The sequence below is a fragment of the Gadus chalcogrammus genome, chromosome 11 (assembly GCF_026213295.1).
Source record: "Gadus chalcogrammus isolate NIFS_2021 chromosome 11, NIFS_Gcha_1.0, whole genome shotgun sequence".
Classification (NCBI taxonomy): domain Eukaryota; kingdom Metazoa; phylum Chordata; class Actinopteri; order Gadiformes; family Gadidae; genus Gadus; species Gadus chalcogrammus.
Genome location: NC_079422.1, coordinates 26,732,550 through 26,753,705, shown reverse-complemented (window position 1 = coordinate 26,753,705; position 21,156 = coordinate 26,732,550). Strand labels below are relative to the sequence as shown.

Here is a 21,156-nt window from a genome sequence, read left to right as displayed (position 1 = left end):
CAAACACACAGACACAGACACTCACGCACGCACAGATGCATTCACACACACACACACACACGCACACACACACACACAGTCACAAAGACGCAATCACACACACACACGCAGTCACACACACACAGACACAAACACACACACACGCAAGAACGCAGTCACACACACACACACACACAGACGCAAGGACGCAGTCACACAGACACACACACACACACACACACACACACACACACACACACACACACACATACACACACACACACACACACAGACACACACAGACAAACAACCACGGTCTACACTCTACAATGTAGAAGTAACAAGAACAGCCCTTTCTACAATCAGCCTTGAATAACGGTAGGAAGTATTGAGCGCTACGGGTTTATTACACAACGTATTGGCCGTCCTCCCACCCCCTCCCCCAGTGAGTCCAGGTGCGGTGGTTGATACCTGGGAGGGCCCGTTGATGACGGAGACGTTGAGGCCGTACTGAAAGGTCCCTCCTATGCAGGCTGCACACACCGCAAACACAAGGGATCGGTTTGGGAACTAAAACGTGGCAAAAAAGGAAAGAAAACAGGCATAACGTCGACCAGGTTGGAGAAAATATGGACGTTCATTTCGTACAACCTTGTAAGGTGAACCGATATCAACCGCAGCAGCCTGTCTGCCTCACTGAACCCGCTAAAGCAGTGATTCCCAACCTCTGGTCCCTGGACCCCTTAGTACTCGGCCTTGAAATAAAATCATAAAAATATATATTTTATAACTTAGGCTATACAAGTTAGGTTATTTCAAACACATAGACATAAAATCGATCAACATGCAACTAAACCACTGTAAATAATGCACTGTCTTGGCACTACTTTGTGTTTATTGAAGTCTCAGGTGATTTTTCTTGTGTTTCTCTTATAAATTGTCCTTTTGTATTATTGCATTGTTGAAGGGACCCTGCGACCCACATTTCATTGCTGTTGCCTAATTGTTGTGATTATGGCAAATAAACCATCCTGAAAAACAGCCATATCCTTTGTTTAAAGATGATGCATCTTAAAATACCGGCATTAAAATTGACTACCGGTCCTCCACATTATTTATGAATATGCCGGTCCTTGGAACAGAAGAGGTCAGGAACCCTGCTCTAAAGGCAGACCTACCTTGAGGAGTTCCTCAGGTCCGTCAGGGCTTCTGATCAGAGGTTCATTCTCATCCACCTCTTTAGCCGCTCGGTCCATTATTTTAAGTACGGAAACTGTAACAATATCACCCGAATTTGATGTTCTCTTAACTTTAGAATGGAGCTTGGCAGAGTACGCTCTGCATTGAGTGAGAAGCTGGTGGACTGGAATGAACAGACCTAGCTCTAACCCTTACACCAGAGAGACAAACACAGCTCTGTCAGTGGACCGCTGGGCGTAACCTCGTTAGTTAACTCTCTGATGCTGCACGATATTTAGAGTTCACACTGCATAGCGTACTCAATCTTCTCAGAAAGACACAAGTTCAACCTGTAGGAGACAATCCGAAGAACTGGTCTTGGTCCAACACTCACATGTGTCTCTGTTGTGGCTTTTGGTGGCGCTTTAATAGTACTGTATGTGAAGTTGTGCAGATGTGTTTTTGGTACACCAACCGCCATGCCGAATGGATGTAATGTGGAAAGTTATTGAGCAGACAAGACGATTATTAACAATCATCATGTTTGCATGTTTGATTCATTTAACTCATTTCATTAATTGAAAGTCTTAAATGACATCGTCTGGTCTCAGAAAGGATATCTGTGCGGCAGCAACATCTATTTATTTTAAATATGTAGATTTGCAGCAGGACATGCACTGTTAACGAATTGCAAGATAGGAAACGTGATGAAATCGTGCATCGGAGACAGATGCATTATTTAACGATGCAACCGCTGACAGCGATGCCTCAGACCGGCCTGCTGCGTGATGGGCGGTTTGGTCACGAGAGCAGCTCTCCGTCTAAAGGTTGTTACTGTATCGTACCTTCCTCTCTGCTGGGCTCCCCCTGGCCTGGTTCAGAGTCATCGTGGTCACCTGCTTAAAAAGAGAAACCTTTACTACTGCTGGATGTGATTAACATCCCGCTCAGCCAAGAGGCTGCATCACGGCCTCAGGGGATCCCATCACATGACCCCTCGCTTGATCTGGTGGTTGCCCTTAGCAACAGAGGGATCGGCATCCCGAATCAACAGGCGATGAATCGGCTCATTGTGGTCATGACTCATGTTATGGAGAATGAATATGCTATAACACAGCCTGATGTCCTCACGCGTAGTGAAGTGGAGGAATAACTCGCTTCTTTGATTTCAGTGTTAACAGAAATGTAAATGTTATTACAGTTCAACTTTTAGTGAAGACCCTCCGTCTAGCCCTCCACTGAGCGGGGGCCGGTGTGATGGCACTGCGTCACAAGCCTTCTGCTTCCCACTCATCCCAGTACGGGAGGTCCCCGGGTCACAGAGCCAGTATGCACCTCATCCGTGAAACCCCGTTCAGCAGAGATGTGACGGATGGCTCCTGTTTACCATGAGAGGGCCCTAGGGAAGGGGCCCTAGCTCTCTCCCCAGGGGCCCTAGCCCCCTCCCCAGGGGCCCTAGCCCTCTCCCCAGGGGCCCTAGGGAAGGGGCCCTAGCCCTCTCCCCAGGGGCCCTAGGGAAGGGGCCCTAGCCCTCTCCCCAGGGGCCCTAGGGAAGGGGCCCTATCCCCCTCCCCAGGGGCCCTAGCCCTCTCCCCAGGAGCCCTAGGGAAGGGGCCCTAGCCCTCTCCCCAGGGGCCCTAGGGAAGGGGCCCTAGCCCTCTCCCCAGGGGCCCTGGGGAGGGGCTCTATGAGGGCGGGCTCTATGAGGGCGGGCTCTATGAGGGCGGGCTCTATGAGGGCTCTATGAGGGCGGGCTCTATGAGGGCGGGCTCTATGAGGGCGGGCTCTATGAGGGCGGGCTCTATGAGGGCGGGCTCTATGAGGGCTCTATGAGGGCGGGCTCTATGAGGGCGGGCTCTATGAGGGCTGTATGAGGGCGGGCTCTATGAGGGCTCTATGAGGGCGGGCTCTATGAGGGCGGGCTCTATGAGGGCTGTATGAGGGCGGGCTCTATGAGGGCTCTATGAGGGCGGGCTCTATGAGGGCTCTATGAGGGCGGGCTCTATGAGGGCGGGCTCTATGAGGGCGGGCTCTATGAGGGCGGGCTCTATGAGGGCGGGCTCTATGAGGGCTCTATGAGGGCGGGCTGGGGGGAGAGGGCTCTATGAGGGCGGGCTCTATGAGGGCTCTATGAGGGCTCTATGAGGGCGGGCTCTATGAGGGCGGGCTCTATGAGGGCTCTATGAGGGCGGGCTCTATGAGGGCGGGCTCTATGAGGGCTCTATGAGGGCGGGCTCTATGAGGGCGGGCTCTATGAGGGCTCTATGAGGGCGGGCTCTATGAGGGCGGGCTCTATGAGGGCGGGCTCTATGAGGGCTGGGGGGAGAGGGCTCTATGAGGGCGGGCTCTATGAGGGCGGGCTCTATGAGGGCGGGCTCTATGAGGGCGGGCTCTATGAGGGCGGGCTCAATGAGGGCTCTATGTGGGCGGGCTCTATGAGGGCGGGCTCTATGAGGGCGGGCTCTATGAGGGCTCTATGAGGGCTCTATGAGGGCTGGGGGGAGAGGGCTCTATGAGGGCTCTATGAGGGCTCTATGAGGGCGGGCTCAATGAGGGCTGGGGGGAGAGGGCTCTAGTGGATCCAGTTCATTCACTCTAGCGATGTTGGCTCTCATTTCGGTTTTTTGTAAGAATTTGGAACACAAATAGCATAAATAGCTTAGCATATATATATATATATATATATATATATATATATATATATATATATATACATATATAGCGCCTTCTGACGTAGGGGGAATATTATTATTGGTATTATTATAATGACTTACATTATTAATGTTTTTCTGAAAGAATAACAATACTAACATGTAGTTCTTATTTATTCTATAATTATTATATTATTCTATAATAATAATTATATAATAAACTTGTATTATTATTATATTTAATTATACATATATATAATTATATAATAAACAATTATATAATAAAGGATCATATAAATATGAAATTGTATGGGTTTGTCAATCGATCCGTTCTTTATACAACAATAATAACAGATGTCTCTTCGACTCTGACGTCAGAGGGCGCTCGGCAGGGCGCAGCGGGGCGGCCCGGACTCAACAGGCTTGGAGTGCAACACCGTAACTCTTCCCCCGCAGACAGTCCTAAAGTATCGTTCTCCGGAGCAGCAGCCGCCGCTCCGCGCTGCTGTCACCATGTCGAGCAGAAAGCCCCGTGCGGTGGCGAATCCTTTGGAGACCACCACGACCGCACCCGGGGAGCGCATTCTGAAGGAGTGCCACAATCTGTACGTCGACAGCGAACACGGTAAAGAGCGAAGGGAAAGTGTGTGTGTGTGTGTGTGTGTGTGTGTGTGTGTGTGTGTGTGTGTGTGTGTGTGTGTGTGTGTGTGTGTGTGTGTGTGTGTGTGTGTGTGTGTGTGTGTGTGTGTGTGTGTGTGTGTGTGTGTGTGTGTGTGTGTGTGTGTGTGTGTGTGTGTGTGTGTGTGTGTGTGTGTGTTTGTAAATCAGCGTTTAGATATAATGTAACCAATAAGTTACGCAGCACATATAGTTCAGATGTTATGCAACGCAAAGTTCATGGGAAACGGGATACGCATGGGAGCTCTACACACCCTAACGTTATATATCTTATTTAGGCATGTATTCTTGCAGCCTTTGAACCGTGCTCTGCGTTTCGTGTGTAACTTCGTTACTTTAGTTACTCATCATTCGCCCTTAAGCTGAGCGGTCCACGGGATCCTAGATCGTCCCGACCGCAGACTTTTAATGTTATGCAAATTTAATCACGTTACATTTGCATAACACAAGACGAAAGAGTATCTAACATCCATGTTAACATATGCATCCGTACAAAGGCGTTTGCCTTTACACTATTACATGTGTATAACTATTGCTGTGTGGTCGCTGATCTCTTCTGATAAAAAATTGTAAGGGCTTATTAACAACAGAACACCTCACTTCAGCTAATAGGAAGCAGCTGGAAGACCTGTTAAAATGCTGGGGATTAGAAACACACGTTAATAGAACTGCCTGCTCTTACATCAGGTCTGGTGAAGATCGCCAGCAGTGTGGACGTGCATCTCCTACCTCCACGGAAGAAGATCTTCGTGATGATAATGGGAAACCACTCGGCAGGGAAGAGCTCCTTCATCAACTGGTATTCTCCCAGTGCCACTCCTCCATTCACCGCATGATTGAGGAGGGCCCGGTTCTCCGGCCAAGCCGCCTCAGAGCAGCTTTCACGCTGCCTTCTCCGGACTTGTTAGAGAGGAGTCCAGCTGGACACTCATTAACTACTGATGATCTAAATCCTGTCTTAAAGTCTGATCCTCCTCCCTGGGACAGCTTGTGCGATGTGATGGTTGAAAGTTACCTAAAACAAGACAAATATAATTGAATCAACATAATAACCGGTTTCTAGATACACATTTAGAGTTGAGTACACAAGTATAGCATGCTTTAGACAGAGTTTTAATGTGTGGTATAGTTATGTAGAGGCTCTGGGGTTTGGTCAATGGGAGGGACGGCCCAGCTGCTTCATGTTCATCTTAATGTCTCTGGTGTTCAGGTATATTGATGATCTGCTGCTTCATGTTCATCTTAATGTCTCTGGTGTTCAGGTATATTGATGATCTGCTGCTTCATGTTCATCTTAATGTCTCTGGTGTTCAGGTATATTGAGGAGCACATTCAGAAGACCGGAGTGGCTATTGAGACTCAAGGCTTCACCTTCATCACAAGCGGTCGCAAGAGAGAATCACTGACGGTAAGAAGTATACTATTTCTCTAACGTAACGTCTACTGTTGATACAACTGTCAGTGTAACACTTAAAAAAATGTCACTGCATGACTTCTCATCAATGTAACCAGTTATATAACCAATACTGTTAAAACTTTTCTTTCAACTGTTTCTATAACCTGACTGTTACACTCTTCTATGACCTGTTTCTATAACTGTCCGATCTGGACTTTTCTATAACTGTTTCTAGAACATTCCTTTATAACTTAAACTGCTTAATGCCTCTGAACACCCAACAGTTTAATCGTCTCACCTATGAGTTACATATTACATAACTCATGAATCATCACATTTGCTATTTAAAGACTTGGGAGAATTGGCAGGTTGTTTTTTACACCTCCTAAAAGGGAAAGAATAATTGCAGCCCGTGTACAGGAAGTGTATTCCTGGTCAACAGTGCCTTTGCATTGTTCACCAATGAATGGTAGCTGTACATCCAATCCCAGCCCATTCAGACCGAGGAGCCAGGATAAGGCCTCATGTACCCGAGGGTGCTGGGTCTCCACGTGGAGCTCGTGTCTCGCTGTGGCTGGGGTGTGTAGTGCGAGAAGGTCATGGCGTTTGCTCCTCTCTCCCTCCCACAGGGCAACGCCACCTTGCACCTCTACCCCCACTTCCGACCCCTCCTTGAGTTCAAAGGTAAGCTCTTCCCTTTGAGATGCTGCCGTTGAAAGATGATTCGGATGATCTGGTCTTAACTATGCCCTTTGAAAAACAATGCTCATACACCAGTTGGCCTACATTCTGAAATACACAGATTCACTGGTCAATGCAGTGATGAAGCTGCACTGCGAACCCACAGTGCACTTCAAGGTGAACCTCCACCTGCTGATCCAGTACACGGCTGCATTGTAACCCACACGGGACCACGGCCTCCGGGTCTCAAGGGAACACACCCCCACTGGGTGGAGCGCTAACCCTAACCCCCACTGGGTGGAGCGCGTCTTACGGTTCAATGGTAAAAGGACTGCATTCATACAGCGCTTTTCTAACCAGTGGCCACTCGAAGCGCTTTACAATATTGCCTAACATTCACCCATTCGTGCACACATTCACACACCGACGGCGTAGTCAACCACGCAGGGCGACAGCCAGCTGGTCAGGAGCAGTCAGGGTGAGGCGTCCTGCTCAAGGGCACCTCGATACTGCAGGGATTGATCTAGCAACCCTCCGGTTAACAGCCATCCCGCTCTACCTCCTGAGCCACATGCCGCCCCAGGTTGTCTTGGGCGTGCAGAAGGCCAGCCAGACGGACAGACAGACAGACGGACAGACGGACAGACAGACAGACAGACAGACAGACAGCCAGACAGACAGACAGACAGAACATCCCTGTATTGGCCCGGTGCGACGCTGTGAACTGTGTGCTGGTCCGACGTGTATCCCGGAGAGGACAAGCTGCTACAGGTTCCATACTGTAACAGAACAACACCACAGCGTCGTTGGAGGGTGCATTCCTGCTGTGAGCGCTTTCCCCCCCTGGGAGAACGCAGATCCTGGGAGAACCTGGTTGACTAACAGCCGCAGACGCCATCAAGCTCCTTATTACGCCATGTCCTACTTCCCACCGTCACACACACGACCTACATGAAGGTTCTCCTACGATCTCCTAGTGCCTGGGTCACAGCTGTCGCTGTCCTTGGGCTACGGTGTGGGTCTGCAGGTCTGATCTGCGCTGAACGGTGTGTGGATCAGTGGGTCGATGGGCTGTTGGGCGGAGGAGTGTGTGAGATTATGTACCTGTGTGTGCGTGTGTTTGTGTTGTAGGGTGTGGGAAGGGGTCGGTGTATGTGTGAAAGGTTTTGTGAGAGGGTCTGTGTGTGTGTGTGTGTGTGTGTGTGTGTGTGTGTGTGTGTGTGTGTGTGTGTGTGTGTGTGTGTGTGTGTGTGTGTGTGTGTGTGTGTGTGTGTGTGTGTGTGTGTGTGTGTACAGGGTTTCGTAAGGGTGTGTGTGTGTGTGTGTGTGTGTGTGTGTGTGTGTGTGTGTGTGTGTGTGTGTGTGTGTGTGTGTGTGTGTGTGTACAGGGTTTCGTAAGGGTGTGTGTGTGTGTGTGTGCGCGTGTGTGTGCGCGCAGAGCTTGGTCTGTGTGTGTGTGACTGTCTGTTCACTGGAGTGGAGAGCACATAGTGTGCGTGTGCGCGTGCGTGTGCGTGACTCAGAGCCACACACCGCCCACCCTCAGCAGTGCAGTGGCATCAGAGGAGCTGCGGAGAAATGTCACCGGCTTGATCCGGCGGTCGGACCGGCTGCCCAGTGTGAGTGTGAGTGGGGGTGAGTGTGTGTGTGTGTGTCTCAGTGTGCGGCCGTGCGGGGATCCATGCAGCTTATCTCAGCCGATCAGGGCTGCGGGCGGAGGACGCCTGTGGGACGGATGCCTCCAGCCCGCCGCTGGAGGAGGGAGGATGAGTCATCAGAGCTCAGCAGCGGGCGTCCTGATTCACCGACCTGGAGAGGAGTTCTGCACGTCACTCCGGAACGGAACGCGTTGCGTTGGCTGTGATGTGCTTATGGCTGTTTAGTTTGGTTATCAAGGACGGAGGTGTGTGTGCGTGTGTGTGTGTGTGTGTGTGTGTGTGTGTGTGTGTGTGTGTTTTGCTACTGTACTTAACAACCTGTTGCTGAGTTTGGACTACACCGCTCTTCATCACTCCGTTGGTATTGGACAGCGCAGGGTGTTCCGTCTCAGGCTGCTTGACTCGTGGTTGAGTCAGCCTCTCTGCCTCCTCCGCCGTCTCCCCCGCACGCGGGACCAGGTAGACTCGTCACCGCCGTCGTACGCAGCCGTCAGACGTTGACCGAGGAGTTGCCTTTGCGTTCGCTTTTCTCGTTGATCGTGGCGAGCTGACAGTGAAAGAGGGATCAATATGTCACCGTCAGCGTTCTGTTCTTTAATGAGAGCGTCCTGTTCTTTAATGAGAGCGTTCTGTTCTGTCGACTCTTTTCACTCCTGCTAACCTTTCCTTCCCACTCCGAGGGGGATCTGCAAGTTTCATGAGGAAGAAGAGTGTTAATCTAGTTAATATAGTGATGTTAGTTAGAGATCACTGTGTGTGTGTGTGTGTGTGTGTGTGTGTGTGTGTGTGTGTGTGTGTGTGTGTGTGTGTGTGTGTGTGTGTGTGTGTGTGTGTGTGTGTGTGTGTGTGTGTGTGTGTGTGTGTGTGTGTGTGTTGGGGGGGTCTTGCCTATCAGTAGGATGGTCTAGCACCGTCACACTAGCATAAGGAATGCTAATGTGCAGCACCCAGGAGGCGGGGCTCCGGCACAAGGGTGTGATCTGTGTCTCAGCCCGACAGCTGCAGCCAACTCTCAACTAGCGCAATCACATCGCGTGTGTGTGTGTCGTGTGCGTGCATGTGCATGTGTGTGCATGTGTGTGCATGCGTGTGTTTGTGTGTATGTGTGTGAGTGCTTGTGTGTATAAATGCGTGCGTCTATCTGTGTGTGTGAAAGATTTAGCCTGGCTATTGCCAGACCAAGCTCAACCGTAGGTTGCACGTTGGACTGGGGAGGCTGCTGTCATTTTCTTCAACACAAGAGGCGTGATCAACAGGCCTACTTCAAATGACTGTACGCAATTGGCTGCTTGCCGTTGCTTCCCTGTCGTCCTTCTGTTAAACCAGCCAAAAGTGGGACAGGGGGAAAAACCAGCTTGGTGATTGGCTCCCGCAAAAACGTATCGAAGCAGAAAGAAATGTGTTGCTCTTCTCCAGACCCTTGTGCCGGGCGAACTCAAACCGCAGGCTGAACGGGCGGGGCTCCCCAGTCTATGAAAGACTGTGAGTGTGCGTGCGTGTGTGTGTTTTTTTTGCGGCCCATGGATAACAAGTACTTTGATGTATATTATATATAAGGTGTATTTTGCGGCGCGTGGGGGGGGGGGGGGGGGGGGGGGTCTTTGGGGGCGGGAGCAGCCCAGCGTGGCCCGTAGGGCCGTCCAGCCCGGTGCGTCACAGTCGTTCTTCACTAGCTAGCTTTACGCCGCGCTCACGCTAAAGCTGCCAGTTGAAGAGCTGTTGTGAGTAACCATGACAACCGGCCACCCCCTCGCCGCCCTCTGACTGTTGTGATGTGACGGTGTTGTGTTTCGTCACAGTCGTTACGGGACGGGTCAACCTTCAGCCAGCCCTGCTCTGGTAACAGCTGCTGAACGGTGTCATCACTAGTACTGTGGTTGTTATGGTGTCATCACTAGTACTGTGGTTGTTATGGTGTCATCACTAGTACTGTGGTTGTTATGGTGTCATCACTAGTACTGTGGTTGTTATGGTGTCATCACTAGTACTGTGGTTGTTATGGTGTCATCACTAGTACTGTGGTTGTTATGGTGTCATCACTAGTACTGTGGTTGTTATGGTGTCATCACTAGTTCTGTGGTTGTTATGGTGTCATCACTAGTACTGTGGTTGTTATGGTGTCATCACTAGTACTCAAAACACACACACACACACACACACACACACACACACACACACACACACACACACACACACACACACACACACACACACACACACACACACACACACACACACACTCCCAGCAGCCCGACCCAGTGTGTGTGTTCCTGTGCGGCCCCAGGTGTGACCGACTACCTGTCCGCTGAGGTCTCCAGCTCCAAGCAGAAGAAGTTCAGCCTGCTGACCTTCGTGGACACGCCCGGCCTGGTGGACGGAGACATGGTGTACCCCTTCAGCGTCAACAGCGCCATCACCTGGCTGGGTACGCCGCACCACCTGACCTGATCGTAACCAAGGGTTACGGCCAGTCTGGCTGGATAATGGAGGACACACCGCGTTACAGTTACAGACGTTTGAACTGGAAATGTTTTGTTTGGGTACATTTATTATGGACATGTATAATACGTATACGTATTATACATTCATCATATTTTCCTGTATTTTTGGGTTTACACTTTAATTTATTTTAATTGTATATGTTTTACATTATTTATTTGTGTACCTATTTTTCAATCAAGGTCAGAGCAATTGTGGCCGTAACATCGCCTTCAAGATGAATTAAGTTCTCTTCCTTCTCTTACCTGTCTGTCTGTCTGTCTGTCTGTCTGTCTGTCTGTCTGTCTGTCTGTCTGTCTGTCTGTCTGTCTGTCTGTCTGTCTGTCTGTCTGTCTGTCTGCCTGTCTGTCTGTCTGTCTGTCTGTCTGTCTGTGTTCCTGTCTGTGTTCCTGTCTGTCTGCCTGTCTGTCTGTCTGCCTGTCTGCCTGTGTTCCTGTCTGTCTGTCTGTCTGTCTGTCTGTCTGTCTGTCTGTCTGTCTGTCTGTGTTCCTGTCTGTGTTCCTGTCTGTGTTCCTGTCTGTGTTCCTGTCTGTGTTCCTGTCTGTCTGCCTGTCTGTCTGTCTGCCTGTCTGCCTGTCTGTCTGCCTGTGTTCCTGTCTGTCTGTCTGTCTGTCTGTCTGTCTGTCTGTCTGTCTGTCTGTCTGTCTGTCTGTCTGTCTGCCTGTCTGCCTGCCTGTCTGTCTGTCTGTCTGTCTGTCTGTCTGTCTGTCTGTCTGTCTGTCTGTCTGTCTGTCTGTCTGTCTGTCTGTCTGTGTTCCTGTCTGTGTTCCTGTCTGTCTGCCTGTCTGTCTGTCTGCCTGTCTCCCTGTCTGTCTGCCTGTCTGCCTGTCTGCCTGTCTGCCTGTCTGTCTGTCTGCCTGCCTGTCTGTCTGCCTGCCTGTCTGTCTTTCTTTCTGCCTGTCTGTCTGTCTGCCTGTCTGCCTGCCTGCCTGTCTGCCTGCCTGTCTGTCTTTCTGTCTGTCTGTCTGTCTGTCTGTCTGCCTGTCTGCCTGTCTGCCTGCCTGTCTGTCTGCCTGCCTGTCTGTCTGTCTGCCTGTCTGCCTGCCTGTCTGTCTGCCTGCCTGTCTGTCTGTCTGTCTGTCTGCCTGTCTGTCTGCCTGCCTGTCTGTCTGCCTGCCTGCCTGTCTGCCTGTCTGCCTGCCTGTCTGCCTGCCTGTCTGTCTGCCTGCCTGCCTGTCTGTCTGCCTGCCTGTCTGTCTGTCTGTAGGGAAGCAGGCGGACCTGGTCCTGGTGTTCTTCGACCCGATGGGTCAGGCTCTGTGCAAGCGGACGCTGAACATCGTGGAGCAGCTCAGCGACGCCGTCGGAGACAAGCTGCACTTCTACCTCAGCAAGGCGGACGAGGCGGGCAACGAGACGGACCGCCAGGTACGGCACGACATCATATATAATATAATATATACCGTATTGGGCCTATAAGACGACCCTGATTATAAGACAACCCCCGTTTTCAACACAAACATTTAGAAAAAAAAAATTGCAGACCAGATTTGCGCTGACTGTTGGCATCTTTGAGACGTTGTTTGTGTGCTCGCCATCTTCTTACGTTACACTCCGTGACTCAGAGCTTCTTGGCAGCTTGGCAGTTGTTACTTGACTCTGCCTTATTGACGACCATTATTTTAAAATTGGCATCATAGCTCCTCCGCTGTTGTTGATTGACCTGACCCACTTGTCTCTAAATGGTCAGCCTGTCTTTCCGTCTTTAAACACCGGTAACGGGCTGGTTGTTCAGGCCTCTGGACTACTTCCTCCCGGAACTAATTTTTGGCGCCACCTGGGGCCGCGAATGTGTATTGACATTTAAAGGGAGAGGCGAAGAAGAGAAACTGCGCTCTGAATACTAGACCGCGAATATAAGACGACCCGACTTTTTCGGACCTATTTCGACTGGAAAAAAGGCTGTCTTATATTCGGACCAATACGGTAACATAACGTCCTCCGAGCAGAGGGGCAACGAGACCGACCGGCTGGGACACACGACATAATGTATAATATAACGTCATCGTGGCAGAGAGTCCCTCCCCGATCAGAGAGATAGATGAATATATGAACCCATTATGGGAATGTACTTTACTGTAATCCAGCAATGCAACCAGGCAACATCTCACACGGAGATATGTAGATATAGAGCTTATTATATTATTTCATTATTTTGCCCGCCCTCAGCAGCCCCAATAGCCCACCATATGTACAGAGGGTGTGTGTGACGTGTGCTGCGTCTGAAGCCTCGTCCCCCACAGTGAGCTAGAGGCTGTGTTTCCTGTAGAGGGTGATGATGCAGATCGTACAGGAGCTCTGCCGCCGGCCTGGCCTCAACAAGTGTGGCTTTGAGATGTCCACCATCTACATCCCCAACCCCCAGAAGGTGAGCTCAGAGACCCCCCATCTACACCCCCAACCCCCAGAAGGTGAGCTCAGAGACCCCCCATCTACACCCCCAACAGGTGAGTCAGAGACCCCCCATCTACACCCCCAACCCCCAGAAGGTGAGCTCAGAGACCCCCCATCTACACCCCCAACCCCCAGAAGGTGAGTCAGAGAACCCCCATCTACACCCCCAGCCCCCAGAAGGTGAGTCAGAGACCCCCCATCTACACCCCCAGCCCCCAGAAGGTGAGTCAGAGACCCCCCCCATCTACACCCCCAACCCCCAGAAGGTGAGTCAGAGACCCCCCATCTACACCCCCAACCCCCAGAAGGTGAGTCAGAGACCCCCCATCTACACCCCCAACCCCCAGAAGGTGAGTCAGAGACCCCCCATCTACACCCCCAACCCCCAGAAGGTGAGTCAGAGAACCCCCATCTACACCCCCAACCCCCAGAAGGTGAGTCAGAGACCCCCCATCTACACCCCCAGCCCCCAGAAGGTGCGCTCAGAGAGTGAACACATGAGGGGTGAACACATGAGGGGTGAACACATGAGGAGTGAACACATGAGGAGTGAACACATGAGGGGTGAACACATGAGGGGTGAACACATGAGGAGTGAACACATGAGGAGTGAACACATGAGGAGTGAACACATGAGGAGTGAACACATGAGGGGTGAACACATGAGGAGTGAACACATGATGAATGAACACATGAGGAGTGAACACATGAGGAGTGAACACATGAGGAGTGAACACATGAGTGCGGTCAGCCTCACCTGGGCCATGTCTCTCTGGGATTGAGCGATAAAGTTTGACCCAGTGAGTTTCCAGCGCTGAACTCAAACCTCAGTATTTCAACTTTGACCCCCAATTTGTTTAACGTTGTTAAACCAACCGGAACGCGGTAGTTAATTTATAAACTAAATACGTGAGTTATGAGTTCAAAGCGCTTAACCCTCACCTGTTGGGTGTGTTCCGAACACAAGACCTCGGGTCTAGGCTCTCTACTGGACCCTCACCTCGGGTCTGGCTCTCTCCTGGTCCCTCACCTTGGGTCTAGGCTCTCTACTGGACCCTCACCTTGGGTCTGGCTCTCTCCTGGACCCTCACCTAGGGTCTGGCTCTCTACTGGACCCTCACCTAGGGTCTGGCTCTCTGCTGGACCCTCACCCAGGGTCTGGCTCTCTGCTGGACCCTCACCTTGGGTCTAGGCTCTCTACTGGACCCTTACCTTGGGTCCAGGCTCTCTGCTGGACCCTCACCCCGTGTTGATCACTGCGGCCCGGACGAGGACCTAGAATCGCTCCAGACTGTTTCACTGCAGCACTTTAGTCTGGGAGCAGAGTTGGACATCATTCGGAGATTTAGCACCAAGTATCTTTGTGACTCCGACCTGGTGGGCTGTGTGTTTACACCCACTCTACCCCTGGTAATCAGGGGACCGGCAATAAACATAGAAGATGCTCTTCTCAGATACTCACCACTTGACAGCTTTATTCCATTAAAGATTTATGAAGGATTAATATGAATGGGTTTTTGGCGAGTGCGGAGCAGCCATTAAAAAACCAGCCTTCACTGAGTCCATACGGAGAGTTTTGCTGCCGGTCGCAAAATCTCAAGCAGTGGCGACGCCCCTCTGGCTCAATGGCTTCACAAGGGCGTAACCCACGGTTACGTCACGGAGCCTACGTCCATCTTGTTTACAGATTGGGATTGAGACCAAGGACTCTTTCTGTGCTGCCCTGGGAACATACAGGGTTTGAGGTTTTATAATAAGAGAACAGTTCATCACTGAAAACAACCAGAGTTGCCAGACACAAGGTCCAAAAGACCAAGAGGTACCAAGGTGTCTGTCCAGCCTTAGCACTTCCTAGACTTCAGTTTTTGGTGCTCCTGATGTAAACTCTAACGTTAAGGCGTTTTGGGGCTCCTGGTGTAAACTCTAACGTTAAGGCGTTTTGGGGCTCATGGTGTAAACTCTAACGTTAAGGCGTTTTGGGGCTCCTGGTGTAAACTCTAACGTTAAGGCGTTTTGGGGCTCATGGTGTAAACTCTAACGTTAAGGCGTTTTGGGGCTCCTGGTGTAAACTCTAACGTTAAGGCGTTTTGGGGCTCATGGTGTAAACTCTAACGTTAAGGCGTTTTGGGGCTCATGGTGTAAACTCTAACGTTAAGGCGTTTTGGGGCTCATGGTGTAAACTCTAACGTTAAGGCGTTTTGGGGCTCCTGGTGTAAACTCTAACCTGAGGTTATTTTGTCTCGTCCAGCCGAGCCGCTGTGTGAACCAGATCGATGGTATGTGCCAGACCATCGAGAAGACCATCAACCAGGCGGTCCAGAAGACCCTGGACCAGCTGGAGAAGGACTGCAACCTCATCACCTCCACTATCAAAGACCGTCTAGCCCAGGACCGGTAAACACCTCCTCCCTGCCAGTCTGACCATACGGAGCCCTGGGAGGGAGACCGTGTGGGGGGTTAGTTTCAAAGCATCAAGCGATTCACCCCTAGTAGTGATAAATCCCCGGTACTCTGGTTAGTTTGGTCTGTCCCTGTACCAGACGCCCCTGCGTGCTGTGAGCACAAAACCCTTCGTCCAAACCCTTCGCCCACATGCAGTGCAGTACTTTAGAAAACTGTTTCCAATGCATACGCCCGCACAGTGTGTCACCACACGGCCTCTGAACACTGGGGATTTATCCACTAACAACCAGGGTGCACAACATCTGTGGACGTAAGAACGTCAACAATCTATCAGAACGTAACAATCTTTCAAAGTACATGACTTCGATGTTTAGTTACTTGATCCAAACCTTAGCTAGGTTAGCTGTAGCCTAGCGCAGCCCCGCCCGTCACTCAGCGGTCCGCTACATCTGGCATCCACCGCTGTGAGGCCTGTGATTGGACGGACAGGAGAGAGCTCCGCCTCCCTAACCGCCGGTTGGCTGACGGGCGTTCGGCGTCTCAACTCAATAATATCACAATCCATCCAAACAGACGAATAGTAAACGAGAACGTTAACCAACTGAACATGTGTTCATGGGATTAATAAAGTACCTATTTGATCTTATCTATCCTATCGCAGACTTTGCTTACATTACGATGCACATAATCATAATGTATTAATAATGAATTATATCATTAACCTGATTGCCTTGAATTTGGCCGACGCTTCCATCCAGAGTCCATCTGTCAGACGACCTCCCCCCACCTCCTCGTTTGTGTCCTTCAGGGCGGACGTGGGCCACAACAGGAGTGTGCGTGTGCACTCCTTTCTGTGCGGGCTGCTGGGCGTGCTCCTGCCTGCGCTCTTCATCCTCAGCTTCATCGTCAACACCTTCACCAAAGAGGAGCTGGACGGCCTGGTGGGGGAGGGGGGGGCCAGGGTGCTCTCCGTCTCCACGGTGAGCGGGGGGAGCGTTGGGTTCTTCCATCCACAGCGTCCCGGACTCCCGGTAGTGATATGAACGCACACCCTCGGAACGTTACTGACCAATCAGGATCCAGTATTAAACAATGCTGTGGTCAATTTAAATAAGTGATGTCTGTGCATAAGACAGGGTTTCCCAGCCTTTCTAGATCGGAAAATTGTGTGACCTGAACTAGCGTGTGCTTCCACACACACACACATCGCTTTAAATCGAGAACACCATCGCTGGACAAATCCTCTGCTAAATTAAGGAATAGTAAATAATTATGAATGGTAAATATTCATATTGATTTTGATAGACAACAGACATTTATTAAAGAAGATAATTGAAACTATAGATTGAGATTGTGTTGTTGTGTTGACAGGCCGTCTTTGTGTATCTGTGGGAGTGGATACCGGAGGATGGGCAGGTCGTCGTGGTGATGGCGTTTGGTGCTTCCTGCTACCTCCTGATGTTTCTATCCAAATACTTTGCCCGGTAAGCATTATGACATTTAAAAATACATCAGTAAATACTAGAGCTGTCAAGCGATTAAAATATTTAATCGTGATTAATCGCATTAATGTCATAGTTAACTCACGATTAATCGCGATTAATCGCAAATTATTTTTCTATTCTAAATATCCCTTGATTTTTTTGTCCGATAATTCTTCTCATTTTAATTCTCTTATCAACATGGTGAAGTGCATCGGCTTGCCTTGTGCAAATGATTTTTTATTGATAACAACATTGGCATATACTGATCAAAACAGGACGATACAAAAAAAGAGCCTATAGTGCAATTAAACGACTGCTTTGAACAAATGCCATTTGAACATAGCAGTCAGGCTACTGCTTCTTTGTTTTGAGCCAAAAAAAAAGTTTTTTTTTTTTTTTTATAAAATAATTGCGTTAATCGCGCGATAACATTTTTAACGCCGTTAAATTTGGTTTGCGTTAACGCCGTTAATAACGCGTTTAACTGACAGCTCTACACTACAATACATGCCCTCTACGGCACTCTGGTCTGGAAGAGTGGCGCTATTAAAGCTGCACTATGTTAATGCCTTCACTATTGTTGAAAACAGGATTTACTAATTGTTGTAACCCCAGACAGAGCGTGGATTAACCCTTGTGTGGTTGGCTTTTTTTCTACACTCTCAGTATACTTTTTGAACAAAAGATGCCTGAAATTAAAAGCAACCATTATAGTTTTTTTGTAAATTGCTTAAGTAATACCTGCATCTAAAATTCTTCATAGTGCAGCTTTAACCCAATAGCATCAGAAGCCTTGTTACTTCTGACACAAAAGACTTAAGTCGTGTCTTAGCCCAGATGTACTCATGGAGGACAAGCTTGTACATGTAGCCTCTCCAACTCTGACACCTTGGTTCTGGTTCTCTGCTCTAAATGAAACAAAAGTGTTGAAGGACCTTGGTTTGTGTCTCAGTCAGGGCTGTAATACTCTGAGCAAGAAGGAGAAACGAACCCTGGCCGACTTCAGCGACTACATCCAGGACGTCGTCCGACTCAAGAAGGTGAGAAACATTGTGTCGTCAATCAAGATAAAATGTTTTGTTGTTATTTTGTAAAATTGTAAATCTAATAAAATCCTTCTGTTTCACAGGTGAAATTGTACGAATCGTACCTCCAACAATGTGCGGCTGAAGGTGACTTTTAGTCCCTGTGGAATGTCAAGGACAATATTTTGGAACAGCATATAGAACAATATTTCACTATTCGTCCAAAGGCGTAGGCAACAATAAGACAATAAGCGTTTTCTGAGAGGCACAGGACAGATCTGTTGTCTCTCTCTCTGGGAACTTTGTGGGCTTTTTGATTCATTTCATAAGCAATATGTCTAATTCAAAGTGAAAGTGCCTTTTCTTTCTTATTCAATACAAGGACATCTCTGTCTGAAATAATCCCAGAAAAGGCATTCTTTTTATAATGTGAATGTATTTTTCATTGTTTGTGAAACATTAGTTCTGGAAAGTGCTGTTTACAAGTGCTGTTTGCACTCTTTAACTTTTGAAGATTTGGACTATGACTTGCATTGACGTCCTGCCAGCAGAGTTTCAAACCGATTTTTCTGGCTCTTTAGATAACAGTCCTCTGAAAATGTGCATGTTGTTAACACACCAAAACAAAACATGTGGTTTTCACTATTTTGCCAGAAGAGAAATCCTTATTGTTGACTCAGGAATCCCTTCAGATGTTCCTGAGGTCCCCATTCACAGCCATCTTGTGTGATCTATGGACTGATCATAAACGGATGACTATGAGGTTAACTTTACTAGCTTTACTTCGGATGATCATGTGTCCTCAAAAGGAATCCCAGCGTACAGGTCTTAGTGTGTTCCCTGCTCTGTCTTCTCCCTCCATGTCTGGTCATGTGTCTTCAGGGTTTCACGTTCTCCTGTCGTCAAGGGGGTAAACTTGGTGAAGGTGAGCAATAATATAAAAGTAAGGGCATCATGTTAATAAAATAGTGTCGATAAGGGAGGCCTGATTATATATTATAATGTATTTATTTCATTATGTGGCCACAATGTCTTATAAAGAAAGGTGCTCTCTCCCTCATTTACTTTCCTTTGATACGTCTAAATCTCAATGATGTGATCCCAGTAACTCAGTCGGCTTTCCTGTCTGTGTTCATGTTATTCAGCTGTGAAACTCTACAAAGCACTGATGCTTTTAACCCACTGCCATTTTGTACTATTCTCTTAGTACAGACTCAATTTAAGGGTTGATGCAATTCTTAGTTTTTTTTTTTTTTTCAATTGAACAATATACAACCTTGACTCTATTGTATATACGTATACACACCAATCATATGTGATCTGACACTGCCTTGAAATAGCTGTGAAACTGTCCATAAACAGGTACTGCTTTTGTGGGAAATTGTCTATATTGTTTACCTTGTGGATCTGCAACATTTCCGATAAATATAATATAAGTCGATAAATCCAAAAAAAAAATCTTTCCTCGATTATTAATTGTCTTTCCTCAACATTATTTGATCTCAACAGTTCACCTATCTAGTACTCAGTAACAGACCATTCACCTATCTAGTAATCAGGAACAAACAGTTCACCTATCTAGTACTCAGTAACAGACCATTCCCCTATCTAGTAATCAGGAACCAACAGTTCACCGATCTAGAACTCAGGAACACACCGTCCTACCCTACGGCCCTCTAACACCTGTTCTCACAGGCTAGCGCTTTAATCACCGCAAAGAAATCCGCAGCCAAAGGTAAAATGAAATAAATGTTTGGGTCATACCATTTCCACCATACATCCATTGTGTCCACGCCTGTTGGTGAAACTCTGTATCCTCACTTTGTCTTCAGCCTTTTAATCAGGGCTTTTGTGATGCAAGTTCTAGCGTCACCACGCTGAACCATGTAGCCATACAGGGCGAACAAGCTAAGGTCATGCATGTAGCCATACAGGGCGAACAAGCAAAGGTCATGCATGTGGCCGTACAAGGCGAACCAGCTAAAGTCATGCATTAGTCCCACGATTGTATGATGTCCTGAAGACATCATAGAATCAGCAGCATACATAGAATGAAGTGGAGCAATTGCTTGGCATTTTGCAAGTAGATTATAAGATAAAACATTAAAGGACACATTGACCAGAATAACGTAGTTGACTGTTCTTTTGGTAAATGTTAAGGGTCTTGGGGTCCAGTCTTCCTTAAAACCAGACACTGACCAAGGCTCCAGGAGGAGGGCTCATGTGAAGCCATGTAACACTGAAATAAAAACACATTTTAGCAGAAGGGGCCGCATATTTGTTGTGGCTGAAATGACAGCAGCTGGTAATAATCACACTGATTGCCCAGTTCATAAACAATTGAGAGCTTAATCAGTGGGTAGTTATTATTGAAGATTTTTATTTTAAAGTTTTAGTTATAGTTATAAAAAATACCATTCCAGTCGGGAGAAAAATGCATTTTTAACATGTGATAATTTTCATCTCAAAGCTCAAGTTTGCCTGGAACCTTTATCAGAAGATGACATGACAGCCATGACATCACTTCCTCCTCTTCACCATCTCACCAGGGGATGAAGCAGGGAGCATTCAGGAAAGCAGCAGTGAAAACAAAACGCCCATTAGACAGACCGACCGTCAGACAGACAGACTGACCCCCCCATCAGACTGACCCCCCATCAGACAGACCGACCGTCAGACAGACAGACTGACCCCCCATCAGACAGACCAACCATCAGACAGACCTGCTCATCAGACTGACCCCCCATCAGACAGACCGACCGTCAGACAGACAGACTGACCCCCCATCAGACAGACCGACCGTCAGACAGACAGACAGACCCCCCATCAGACAGACCGACCGTCAGACAGACAGACTGACCCCCCATCAGACAGACCCCCCTCCAGACAGACCTGCTCATCAGACAGACCCCCCATCAGACAGACCTGCTCATCAGACAGACCTCCTCATCAGACAGACCTGGCCATCAGACAGACCTCCTCATCAGACAGACCTGCTCATCAGACAGACAGTCTGACCCCCCATCAGACAGACCTCCTCATCAAACAGACCTCCTCATCAGACAGACCCCCATCAGACAGACCCCCATCAGACAGACCTCCTCATCAGACAGACCTCCTCATCAGACA

General features: G+C 48.8%; 2 protein-coding genes across 3 annotated transcripts in view; one reads left to right on the top strand and one right to left on the bottom strand.

Annotated features, from left to right (window-relative positions):
- slc2a11b (solute carrier family 2 member 11b) overlaps positions 1-5,540 on the bottom strand; it is a 14,075-nt gene extending 8,535 nt beyond the window's left edge. Inside the window, exons 1-3 of the mRNA XM_056601737.1 lie at positions 5,217-5,540; positions 2,004-2,054; positions 451-549 (exon numbers count right to left, since the gene is read on the bottom strand). Of these exons, the coding sequence (XP_056457712.1) occupies positions 451-549; positions 2,004-2,045 (141 nt within the window). The 5' untranslated portion in view covers positions 2,046-2,054; positions 5,217-5,540. The remainder of the gene's footprint in view (positions 1-450; positions 550-2,003; positions 2,055-5,216) is intronic.
- Positions 4,225-20,238, top strand: si:dkey-98f17.5 (uncharacterized protein LOC569123 homolog). Of its 2 annotated transcripts, XR_008896912.1 has the most exons (13): positions 4,225-4,434; positions 5,175-5,286; positions 5,802-5,895; positions 6,513-6,567; positions 10,507-10,647; positions 11,929-12,089; positions 12,991-13,089; positions 15,364-15,509; positions 16,327-16,498; positions 16,890-17,002; positions 17,955-18,042; positions 18,132-19,940; positions 19,977-20,237. XR_008896912.1 is itself a non-coding variant. In XM_056601739.1 (12 exons), the coding sequence occupies exons 1-12, from the start codon at positions 4,323-4,325 to the stop codon at positions 18,183-18,185; spliced, it is 1,347 nt and encodes a 448-aa protein (XP_056457714.1). In that variant the 5' UTR covers positions 4,225-4,322; the 3' UTR covers positions 18,186-20,238. The 2 variants fall into 2 exon arrangements, 1 of the variants encoding a protein (XP_056457714.1); XM_056601739.1 differs by having other exon boundaries at positions 18,132-20,238.
- The last annotated feature ends 918 nt before the right edge of the window (positions 20,239-21,156 follow it).

Excerpts from the sequence above, each read along its gene's own strand:
- si:dkey-98f17.5 (XM_056601739.1), top strand. The coding sequence starts at position 4,323 with ATGTCGAGCAGAAAGCCCCGTGCGGTGGCGAATCCTTTGGAGACCACC. Across the intron at positions 12,090-12,990 it reads GCAACGAGACGGACCGCCAG|AGGGTGATGATGCAGATCGT; the intron begins GTACGGCACGAC and ends TGTTTCCTGTAG. Across the intron at positions 13,090-15,363 it reads ACATCCCCAACCCCCAGAAG|CCGAGCCGCTGTGTGAACCA; the intron begins GTGAGCTCAGAG and ends TGTCTCGTCCAG.